This window comes from Aaosphaeria arxii, assembly GCF_010015735.1.
Source record: "Aaosphaeria arxii CBS 175.79 unplaced genomic scaffold BU24scaffold_9, whole genome shotgun sequence".
NCBI classification, from domain to species: Eukaryota; Fungi; Ascomycota; class Dothideomycetes; order Pleosporales; genus Aaosphaeria; species Aaosphaeria arxii.
The window spans coordinates 168993-180533 of record NW_022983482.1 but is presented as its reverse complement, the minus strand read 5'-3'; the positions used below and the strand labels follow the sequence as shown (position 1 = coordinate 180533).

Below are 11541 nucleotides of genomic sequence, written 5' to 3'. Positions count from 1 at the left end.
TACGAATGAGAGCGCTCACATTCGCGCCGAGCAACAGTGGAGTAACGAGTAGTATGGCAGAACCAGCACGATCAAGAGAAAGAGTAGGAGTAAGAGTGAGAAAAGATGAGATGAGAATCGGAGAGAGAGGGTGTGTGGAGAGTGCAAGGCTATGGTCTATGGGATATTTGGGGGGTGTATGACCGGCGGAAGGAGGTTTACAGGAATCGCAGGGCCACCGTACGTAGGTAGAATAGTTACAAGACGTTACTGGCAGTCGCTTGCACCCATAAAGGAAGGCATAAGAGTCTAGTACTCGTAGGTACAAAGAAGCTAGGCACAGTACGACGAGTAGTAGTAAGGGCAGAAGTAGGGGAAGAAAGAGAAGAGCTACTACACTAATTCAGTTAATAACCTCCCAGTCCAGTTGTCCTCCACCTTATTATTATTGTCACTTGGGTCTTATGAGACGCCTCCTCCCTGCGTTGAATCGATGACCACGTGACTTGTGTCTTCTTTGGACGGGTTGGATAAAAGGTAGCATGCAAGCGCAAAGACGACTCGAATAATAATGAAAATAATGATAATGGGCAATGCGGGCCTAACTGCAGCAATAAATAATACGACGATCCGGGGGTTGGTTGGTCGCTTTGTTGCATGTGTTTATTCTTCCCCTCAATAACAAGTAGCATGTGGGAATCCATCTACCTACAACGAGTACATACATACATCCATTGTTCTGTACTCCGCAGGTAATTGGACATCTGCAGTGCTTCATATACGTTTGGTAGATCTGCCCATGTACGGGGTACATGATGCATCGCAATGCTCGACGCAACATATATATAGATGAGCCATCCATCTATCTCTGTCAAACACCTGTCTCTACCCGCAGTCACGCTCTCGATGATGTGCATCCACTGGACATCCCCAAGGTCACACAGAAACAGCCCATGTGCATTCATTCCCCCACAAGTTGGAGGAAAGGGCATCTACTCGGTATCCGTCCCATCGAATCTCTGCCGAGGTCGCGGAAACGCCATTTGTCTGTATGTAGGCGGGCAGGTACGAATTCTCCTCCAACGGGAACGAACGACTTGACGTGTCCAAGAAGCATACCGCTCATCTGCGTGCTTGATGCTGATGAATCCTTCAGGACAGAACCCTAAAAAGTGATCTTGTCCCGGTATCTAGCGACTGTTGAGCCGGGTGCCGTTCGGTAAGTCGCCTACAGTGCGTACGGCACGAGAGGACGGAGTAGCACGCCCCGCAACTTTTGGATGTTGCGGTGAGGTTGCCGGGTACGCCTTGTCAATAACGCAGCATAACATGTGTGCAATATGATTCTAGAAAGTTTGACTTGACTCGCATCCATGGAGGGTGCGCTGCGCATTGTTGCTCTGCAACAGCCCCCCTTCCCCTCCTCCCCTCTCCCCTCACCACAGTGGAGAGGATCATTCTGTCACAGGTTCGCTCGTGTATTCACATAGAAAGCCTCAATCGAGATAAGAATTCGCATCATATATTCCGAATGCTATCTATTGTGACAGCAAGTCAGTCTGTAGGACCGATGGCTTTTGGGGAGAAGAGCACCCAAGACAGTAGAGGTATAACTGGTGCTGTCTTATTAAGTGTACTAGTTGGCCTGGATGCGCACAATCGTGAGGTGGTGGTTCGATCTCCTAATCTGCATACTAAGCGCAAGGATATCTCTGAACCCTGCTACGGTTCAGCAGCCTTTTTCGAATTCCGTGTTGTTCAGTGTTCGGTGAAGAGAAGTCGAAGTGGTTTGCCAATATGTCCTGCTTGACCGGTTTGTTGATACTAAAAGCAGGCCGGCGCGTTGACAACTCCCCACTATGCAAAGGTTTTGACGATTGCCCGCACAACAAAGTCCAGAGTCCAGACACACAAGTACCGGAGCCCAGCAAAAGGGAAACGAGCAAGGACACCCACAATTCCTACAACCCTAGGAAATGGCCGGAAGAAAAAAAGAGGAGTGGCACCAAGCCCTAATTCGCATAATCATTCGCGTGGAAGCGGATGGAGGGGCTGCTGTGACGGTGGCTTCAAACGGGCAACGTAGGGCGGGGCTAGCTTTGAGCTGGATGGATATGAGAGAAGAATGAGGGAGAGGGTGGGTTTGGTCCACTTCTGTGACTGTTCAGTGTCCACACAAAAGCTTTCGTCCCTTCATCAGCCTGTGAAATGTGCCCAGAGGCCAGGTACGAGTACGATTCGAGCACCATGCTATCCGTCTGGCCTGCACCATACACGTGGGCTGCACCGTCGCAGAAGGCATAGTACGCTGCACTTGCATGTCCCTTGTGCTGGATGGATTAGCGCAAAGAAGGTTGTTGGATATATGCCAACGTCTATCATCCTCTTCTCACCTCCGGATCTTTGTTGTCTCTTCGTCTATTCCTCGACATACCTACCTCAACACAATTTCCTCAGCAATAATGTCTGTGTAATAGGCCGTCGGTCAGCGCCTGTGCTCTCGCTCATATTGCCAATGCGAAATAGGCCACCATGCTGAAACAGGAGCGCAAGGCGGCCCTATCTTCTAGAGAATTACGGAAAATGACCTAGCGCGGGGGGGACTGTCGCAAAAACGAACGAAGAGTCTTCCATGACACCGGCCATGCCGGGAGATGGGAAAAGGAGGGGCTATTTTCTTTTTTGAGTTTCTGATTCTCTGTGGAAACTGAATCGCAAAGTCGCTGGAGGTGAGGAAGGGATGTTTTAGCCAGCCAAGTGCAGTTTCATTTGGATATCAGTAGTCTCATCGCCCGTGAAGCCGCGAGGACTACTTGTATACTAGTAAAGTAGTGAGTGGTCAATCCGGGAGACAACCAATTGGCTGGGTATGTGCTGGCGAGGCGGCGCCGTCCGCTGTCTGCGTGTCAAGGTGTTTTCCCGCTGGCCATGCCATGCCATGCCATGCCTCGTAAGGATCAAGGCCCAATTCATCCTGGACTCCTGGAGGGGAGGGGGGAGCGGGGCACACTCGTAGCAGCGCATAGCAGCGCACAGCTCAAATTACAGGTGACTAGGAACGCACGAGACAATTTGCGGCAGCCGAGCTCTTCAAAAAGCATGTGTGAGTGTGTGTACCTTGAGTTACAAGTACGGAGTATGTGTGTGTATGTGCGCGGGCGTGAGGGTGTGCAAGCATTCTGCCTGCAACGAAGGCATCTTTGCAGGTTCTCCTTTTGGAGTGAGGCGCCGTGCCTGATAGTAGTACGGAGCAGACCTCGGAAGAGAAATTGAGTGAGATTGAAACCCGGCGATTATCTGTATGTGTGAGTTACGAGTCTGCCAACATGGAACGAGTCGAACGACACAAGGAATCAATTGAATCGGATTGAGGGGAACTCTTTCGATCCTCCTCGTACCTGATGCGCGTAGTCTTCATAATTGTTGCATAAATCATCAGCTCTTTGTAGGTATGGGAGGTGTTGACAATGAAAGTGTAGGTAATTAGTAGTAGCTAGTAGGTACGAGCAAATACCAAGTTAGCGGAAATAGCTTTCTTCCCCTCCGTCCGTACTCATAGTGGAAGACCGTAGTGGTAACCCCCTCGGGCCCCTCCCCTCCCCCTCCTCCTCCCTAAGTCAAGTCTAAACAGCTTCGACCGACTAGGTCACTAACTTACCAACCCAACCCACCAACGTCTGCTTTGCTTGAAGAGACGATACTAAAAATGCCCTTTGGTGGGTCTTTCAGCGCCGCCAGCGGGGAATGGTGATCCAGTCCCGCTAGGTCGGCACGATGGGGTCATTCTATGCCAGGAACGAGTAGAGGTGCCGTAGATCGACCGCCTGCACCTTGGAAATTACTCGTGTGCAGCTGCTGCATCACTTTTCCTGGGTGACAAGCATCGGAATTCCTGCGTACTATGATAATGTAGGTACGGGAGGGAAAAGATTGGAGGTATCTCTCATCTCCTGGCGTCATCATTATAGAGGGTGCGGATGTGGACGTTGTTTTTTTACCCCTTTTTCATCCCCCTCGCCCAGTCACTGTCTCTCTCTCGGACCTGTCTGTGGGCGCTCGTCATCAGATGAGTAGTGGGACAGACAAGGGTTGGTGGTAGGTGTAATAATAAGCCACATTCTCCCCCGCTTTGTTTACCGTTTTTTGCAAAGTCAGCAGTATTGAGTCTTTGGTTTATTACCTTACCGCTACTTGGACAAACTTACCAAGTACAGTTACATCTCCAGGTCGTCAAATGTGTGTACAGATGTATGAACTCGTACAAGTATTGTAGTACGTATACTTGCAGCGGGATTTAGTACTGTAGCATAGATAGATAAATGAAATGCATGTCTCTGTACCTAAAAGGCACCTAAGAGGTACCTAAGAGACACCTAGACACCAAGTAGGCGCAAGGCGAGTACTGAGGCGGTGTGAAGATGCATCTGTTGCTGGCAGAAGTAGACTCCATACGGGAACTGCCAGAGTAGATATCTCATACCGCTCTTTCTTAAACGTCCTACTGTGTACTCCAGTACTCCACCACCTCGGAACGTTGACAGCGCCGTCGTACCTCGCGCAGCAGCCGCAGAAGATGGAGACTCCCCCACCCGCGGTGAAGATGGGGAGCTGTCACTAACTACTCCGTATAGGCTCAAAGAGACAATACAATGGTTGGTTGTCGAGATGCCATGTTGCCAACTAGACAGGATGTGTATGTACTGTAGTCAGCCGTGCAGCCAGGGAATGCCGTCCATGTGGCTGTAAGTTGTATTTGTGCGTGTACGATAATTATCTTGAACGGGAAGCTCCCGCTCCCGGAGCGGGTCAGAACCTAGAAGTGTAAATAATTACCAAAATTGTGCGATGAATCCAATCGATAATTTTTCTGCGAACTGTGTATCGTGCCGCGCCAGACGGCGGCGAGCTATCGCCGCCCCAACTCGGAGGAGAGTGAGTGGAGAGTGCGAGGCGAGAGCGGGTGGGTGGGTAGTGTGCAGTAATATTGTATGAGCAAGTCGTGGAACAACAGTCAGCGCCGCCTCGACCAGCTTCGTGGTGGCGGCAAGTTATGCACCGGTGACAGCTGCGGTCGTGAATAAAAATAATACTCCGTACTCTGTGCTCCCAAGTGACGACGGAAAATGTTCAGTTGTTGAGGAGAGTTTATTGGTTTGTATTCATGATGAGGCTCAACCAATGTGAGAGCGGAGTGATGCATAGCTGTTTACGGTATGGCCGTATGATATTATGGTATGGCTGGATATGTATCTGATTGGTGATAGCAGTACCCCGCGACGTCCATTATTATCATCATCATTATCACTATCAACGGCGATGATGAAGGGGGAATGGCATCGACCGGATTTTATGTATTTATTTTTATCGTCTTCATAATTAGGGGTATCATTTTGTATTATTGAATATACGTAGTACACTTTTAGTATGACCGTATGTAATTAATTACAAGAATGCCAGGGTTGTTGTGTGAGCGAGCCACACCAATCGCACTAATCATCATGGAGGAGTAATTATTATGATTTCGGGGGGGGGAAGGAGTGGTGGAGTGGGTGGGAAGGTAGGGAAGGTAGGGAAGAGGGAAGAGGGAAGGAGGGGATGGGGGGCTGGTCGCTGGGTTGTTGCTCTGGTTGTTGCTTTGGTGGTGGTTGCGCACAGATCATCTCTTCCTCCCCCCCCCCCCTCTCACTCACTCGACTCTCTCTACTGTCTACTCTCACTCTACTTGTTCTCCTCCAAAAGCCCGCGCGCTCCTTTTACTTTGCGAATTTCATCCACCCTTACCCATCCCACTTTCACATTGATTTTCCATCATCTTCACTCCATTCCCAGGCTTCAAAGCCCCTCCTGAATCATCCCATCCGCCGGCCATTACCGGTTTTGCCATCTTATCCCCCTCTTCCTCATCACCAAATGCTAGGGAACGATCACGCTTTCACCTCAACCATCCCAATTTAACGCCTTCGCGCGCTCGGCCGGCTCGACAGCTCCATCATCACGGTCCGAGACTTCAACATCTACAATAAAAGAGCTCTCATGCCCTCTGCCGACATGACCCTCGCGTCCGCCACCCCGGCACCCGCCCGCAAGTCAGGTTCTGCACCCGAGAAGAAATACAAATGCCAGTTCTGCAATCGCGCCTTCAGCAGGAGCGAGCATCGCAGCCGTCATGAACGTTCGCGTGAGTTGCTTCCCCCCTCCTGTGATGGATTTTTTAATTTTCGGGGAGCTGTCGCGACGGATCTGATGCAGGTCGCGACCGCGATGCGGGGAAGACTGACACAGTGTTGCTAACTGCCCCTCCATCAACAGACACCAAAGAGCGACCCTTCAAATGTCTCAAGTGCCGCAGCACTTTCGTCCGCCGCGACCTCCTCCTCCGACACGATCGTACGGTCCACGCGAAAGATGGCGGCGTGCCCCTGCACAGCGAAGTGAAGAGGCGGAACACAAAAGCTCCCGAGGTCTCAGCTCCGGGCCCCTCCAAGGCCTCGATACCCATCGACACCGCCACCCTCGAGCAGATCGAAGCCAGCAGCGATGGCATGGTCGACATCGAGACGGCTGCAATGCTGATGACGGATTTCCACCACAAGGCAATGGCGAGCCAGGAGCCGGACATGGCCATCGACGCACCGGCACCCGTGATTTCTCCCAACGGTCAATCCCTTCACGAATCATCGGGGGCATACAATGCTCCAGGCCAGATGTCATTGCCGCAAATGCCCTGGGACTCGATGGTGCCGCACAATGTTTCCGATTCGAAGCCTCAACAGTCTGCCGCCACATCTGGCGACACGCATTCTGCCTTCACCAACGCGGGTTCCATCAACTCTCACCAGCTGCCACCAATCATGGATCGCCAGATGTCTGGTAACGAAAACATCGGGCCCTCCTTCCCGTCAATGAGCAGCTCGGCGCCTGGAAACGGCCTCGGCACTCCCGGTGCTCTTTCGCCCTACCCATCCATGCTTGGCCCCGTCTCCCCCGTCGACTATCGCAGGTCGCCCGGACCTTCCCAGGCCTTGACTGTGACAAAGGCGCCCCAGGTAGAGTCCGAAGAGCAGTTGGCGAAGATCTACGAGAACATCAAGAACTTCGACAGCGAAAACGCACTCCTCGATACCTTCCACCTCCCGAGCTTGAACACGCTCAACAGGCTTCTGAAGACTTACTTCGATCTGTTCCATCATCATCTTCCGTTCCTGCATCCGGCAACATTCCACCCAACAGAAGTGTCTGCCCCTTTGCTTCTTGCTGTCTTGTCGATCGGAGCGCTCTACATCTTCGATCAGGATCAGGCTTACATGCTCCACATTGGCTCGAAGGTCCTTGTTAACCAGTTCTTGCAGAACAAGGAGAACTTCAGCTCCCGCAAGTGCCCGCTATGGACGATGCAGAGCAGTCTGTTGAACATGATTTTTGCCAGCTGGAGCGGTGACCCCAAGGGACTCGAATGGGCTTGCTCGATCAAGAGTTTGTTGGCTAATATGGTTGCTGGCAATCGTTACGAGCTCAAGCTTCGCTCGGAAGCTCGTGATGGAACACACCCAAGCCACCAAGAGTGGGTGGAAGACGAGCAATGCCGTCGGACATATTACGCTGTGTACATCTTCTTTGGTCTGCTCACTTTGACCTACAACCACACGCCTGCCATGGGTTTCAACGAATTCGATACGCTCGAGCTCCCGTCTTCTGAGTCACTCTGGACCATGGATGTCGCGGATGAGGGGTCTTTCAGGGATAGCCTGGCCACGTCGAAGATCATCACCTTCCGTCAAGCGCATGACAATCTCTTCCAGGGGGAACCTGCCCGCTACAGCGCCTTCGCTACTCGTGTCATGATCAACGCCCTCTTCCTCGAGGTCTGGTATCACAAGCGAAGCCCCGAAGCTCTCCAAGATGTTGTAACCGAGTACAAACTCCGACTAGCCCTCGATACATGGCACAAGTCGTTGGAGCTCTGCGAACCCGAGACTGTTGTTGTGCAGCTGAGCGCTCCTCACAAGGGTCATCCTCTGATCTTCAACGCGATGGCCATGTACCGCAACACTCGCACTCGTCTTGTCGTAGATCTCAAGTCCATCCAGGAAGCTCTCCGTTACCACGACTCTTATGAGGTAGCGGCCGCTATGACGAACGCGCGAGACAAGGTTGCGCGTTCCGAGGAGATGATCAAGGTCATTCAGGAGTGCTTCGACTGCATAGAAGTCGCTGCGGTTCAAGGTATTCGATGGGTTGCGCGCACCTCTGCCACCAACTGGAGTATCGAACATCCTCTCTGCGGTATGGATCTCATGGTCATCCTCACGCTCTGGCTCTATCGTCTGGAACATGATGAGGAGCCAGCTACAGAGGAAGAACTGGCCATGTACAACAAATTGCGAAGCCTTTTCGACGATGACTCTGTAGATGTCTATGGAGCCAAGCTCAGCTCCACAGTCGCCCGACTGTGGGGAAGCATGATCGACGAGGTCGTAGTATGGGGGTAAGTGCAAATCGAACACTATTCTATAGGACACATAATCTAATGATGAACAGCATCACCAAGCTCATGGGTGAAGCCTTCAAGCTGCATTCCCAAGCCCTCGTCGGTTATGAAGACGCCATGACCGAACGCTCCGGTTCCGGTACGCCTTCAATGGCACCGGGTGGAGTGCAAGTTCTCGAAGTGCAGATGGCATATTAAAACAGCCACCTCTAATGCTTTATCTTTACGACTCACGACTATTTCTTTTTGGTATACATCATTCTATCTCCTTCCGCTAGACTGGGCCGTCATTCCGTCTCTTGTCATCTCCTCTCTGCATATGGGAGCATGGCTAGGAGTTCGGGCATTACCCTTTATTGCATTCTGGGAGTGGTAATTTTTTGTTTTGCTTTGCCATCTCCGATATTTCCTGCTTCACTATACTACGCGGAGTACCTCTGGCGAACTGGGTGGGTCTGGTCCGGTTTATTGTACACTCGCGGGCTCAGGCTTTACACTCAACCGGGGCCTCTGGGGCCACACACTAATATCTTTCCGTCTCTCTATAATACCCTCTCTCACATACAGATCGAACTTGATCGTTTGACTGTTCTTGGTGGCTGGCCCCACCGTTTCCCTACTTCTGCGCAAGTTTATCAACGCAACATCACTTTGCTGCTGCTGTTGCGATCTCCTCCCCATCGCAGCTCTTTGCATGCAAAACCTAATCAAACCATTCCCTTCACCTCTCTATTTTCGTTTTTATATCTCTTTTCCTGATCTCATTGTCTGTCTGCTTGTCTTCTCTCTCCACATCATCCTTCTTATTTTCTCTACATTTATTTTCGCCAGAACCCTTTTTTTCTCTTTATTGTTGCTCTGCATATACCACCAGTATAGTTTTTTCTCTCTTCATCTCATTTGTTATCTCCTGTGCTTCTACTTTCTCAATGAATGCGAGGAAAGGCGGGGGAAGGGATGTGTATGTGTCGAGTGCGGCTTAGTTTAACTCGTTGTGGGAGGGCAACTGCCCGTCCTCTACGGAGAAGGGGGTCTTTGGAATTCCTGTACAAATATATACCTTTCTCTGCGCGAAAGAAAACTTGCTATACCCTGCTCTGTGGATCGTGATATGCCATTCCTATCTAGTAATGCTCTTGTGACAATGTTCTTGTAGCGAAACAAGGGTTGAGGATCAGTGACTTACGACATCTATGGTGTGGAGTCATGGGCTGTTGCATATCACTTTTCTGTTATTTTAATTGCTGCTAATCGTTCGATTGTTCAATTACCTACTCAGAGCTGTCAGTAAGTTGAGCTGGTTGATCATACCTATGGACGCTTTGGACGTGTATGCCAAGGCGCTAGGCTGGACCCACAATTTTTCCCAAAATTCTCGAGCTTCTGCTCTTTGCGAAATTTTGTTCTTCGCGACGACCCAGATCCGCGACACTCACCAACCATCTCCTACCCTCTCTACCCCCAAAGAGCTTCGGAATCCAAGCTCAATTCCACCCATACCCACCTCAATCCCATCCCTACCTAAGCATTAACCCGCACAAAAATATAAATACCCGCAAAAATGGGCAAGGATTCCGCCGACAAGAAGCTCAAGAAGGACAAGAAGGAGAAGAAGGAGAAGCGCACCTCCGACGCCGACGGCATCGTCAAGGCCTCCAAGAAGAGCAGGAAGAGCGTCAGCAAGAACGATGTCTCGGACGCACTCGAGGCAGAGCTCGAGAAGGGCGAGGACAGCACCATGATCAGCGTCGTCGACGGCGATGTCACCATGGCTGACGGCGACGACAACGACTCTGCTGTCGATGTCAAGACGGCGCTCGTGCCGTTCGCGTACCCGCTTGCTGAGGAGAGCAAGGAGGTTAAGAAGATCCTTAAGACGGTGAAGAAGTGTAAGTTTTTCTCGCTTTTCGTTGCGTTCAATGGGTACGGGTAGATTGGTTCGTGCATGCGGCTGGCTTGTTCGGAGCTCAACCGATACAATCGAACCACCAAGTGGACTACCTCAATCTCCTCCCGTCTTAATGAACGAGAACTTTTGAACCAACATACTAACCCTCCCCGTGTAGCCGCCAAATCCAAGACCCTCCGCCGCGGCGTCAAAGAAGTCGTCAAGGCGCTCCGCAAATCCTCGGCCAACGGGCCCTCCTCCTCGGGCACCAGCTCCCCCACCGCCATCGTCATCATCGCCGCCGACATCTCGCCCATGGACGTCATCTCGCACATCCCCGTGCTCTGCGAAGACCACAACATCCCGTACATCTACGTCAAGTCGCGCGCCGAGCTCGGCGAGGCCAGCGCGACGAAGCGGCCGACCAGCGTCGTCATGGTCGCCAAGGACAGGACGAGCAAGAAGGCAAAGGACGTCAAGGAGGGCGATGCCGACGAGTTCGACGAGGCGTACGCTGAGCTCGTCAAGCTCGTCGCCAAGGCGAGCAAGACTGTCAAGAAATGAGCGTGAGCGTGAGTAGGGGAACCAAATAGGCCAATGCCGTCTGCCGTGAGGATCATTGACGCATCTCGTATGTTTTCCTCAAATAAGACGACCGAGAAACGAACGCCGACCGACGAGGCATTGGCCTTTCCCAAGTTTCCGCACCACAGCAGCAAAGTAAAAAGAACCAGAAAAGAATCATCATGTTGGAAACTTTTTTTCTCTTGGGGAGTTCATCCGGCGTCATTGGGGTGGAGGGCCAAATAGGGTTTCTCCGTGTGCTTTTTTCCGATTTTTCAATTCAACGTATATGTATTGTACGTCATGCTGTGTAGGAGGGAGGGCAATTCGCCGTGTCAATTCGAGCGGCATCCCGAAACGAACAGAAAAGAAGCATCCGATAAAAAGCTCACTGGCTAGCTGGTTGGTTAGTAGTGGTAGCATACGCGTTGGCAGCCGGCATAGCTGCCTATAGGCGCAACGCAGCACGCACGCGTTATGTTTCCGTACAATGAATGCAATACCCTCAAATCGAACTGCTGCTGTCTAACATGTTTCTTTCCCTGATATGCAATGCTATGCTATGCGTATGAACGTGTTGACAAAATAAGAGAACAGGGGCCTGCTAGATTCTACTGCTTCT

At 51.3% G+C, this 11541-nt stretch overlaps 2 protein-coding genes across 2 annotated transcripts; both read left to right on the top strand.

The window, feature by feature from the left end:
* The first annotated feature begins 5920 nt into the window (after window positions 1-5920).
* BU24DRAFT_277596 (uncharacterized protein) lies at window positions 5921-8913 on the top strand. Its single transcript, XM_033522662.1, has 3 exons — window positions 5921-6157; window positions 6289-8464; window positions 8518-8913. Exons 1-3 carry the CDS (start codon window positions 6013-6015, stop codon window positions 8663-8665), a joined length of 2469 nt encoding a protein of 822 aa, XP_033379603.1. The 5' UTR covers window positions 5921-6012; the 3' UTR covers window positions 8666-8913.
* A 1115-nt stretch (window positions 8914-10028) lies between these two features.
* On the top strand, window positions 10029-10919 carry BU24DRAFT_465996 (L30e-like protein; the record flags this gene model as incomplete). The annotated part of the gene is made up of 2 exons (XM_033532324.1): window positions 10029-10356; window positions 10534-10919. The coding sequence occupies 2 exons, from the start codon at window positions 10029-10031 to the stop codon at window positions 10917-10919; spliced, it is 714 nt and encodes a 237-aa protein (XP_033379602.1).
* Between the last annotated feature and the right edge of the window lie 622 nt (window positions 10920-11541).

Coding starts and splice junctions, on each gene's coding strand:
- BU24DRAFT_277596 (XM_033522662.1), top strand. CDS start 6,013: ATGCCCTCTGCCGACATGACCCTCGCGTCCGCCACCCCGGCACCCGCC. Junction 6,158..6,288: donor CAGCCGTCATGAACGTTCGC/GTGAGTTGCTTC, acceptor CTCCATCAACAG/ACACCAAAGAGCGACCCTTC. Junction 8,465..8,517: donor GACGAGGTCGTAGTATGGGG/GTAAGTGCAAAT, acceptor AATGATGAACAG/CATCACCAAGCTCATGGGTG.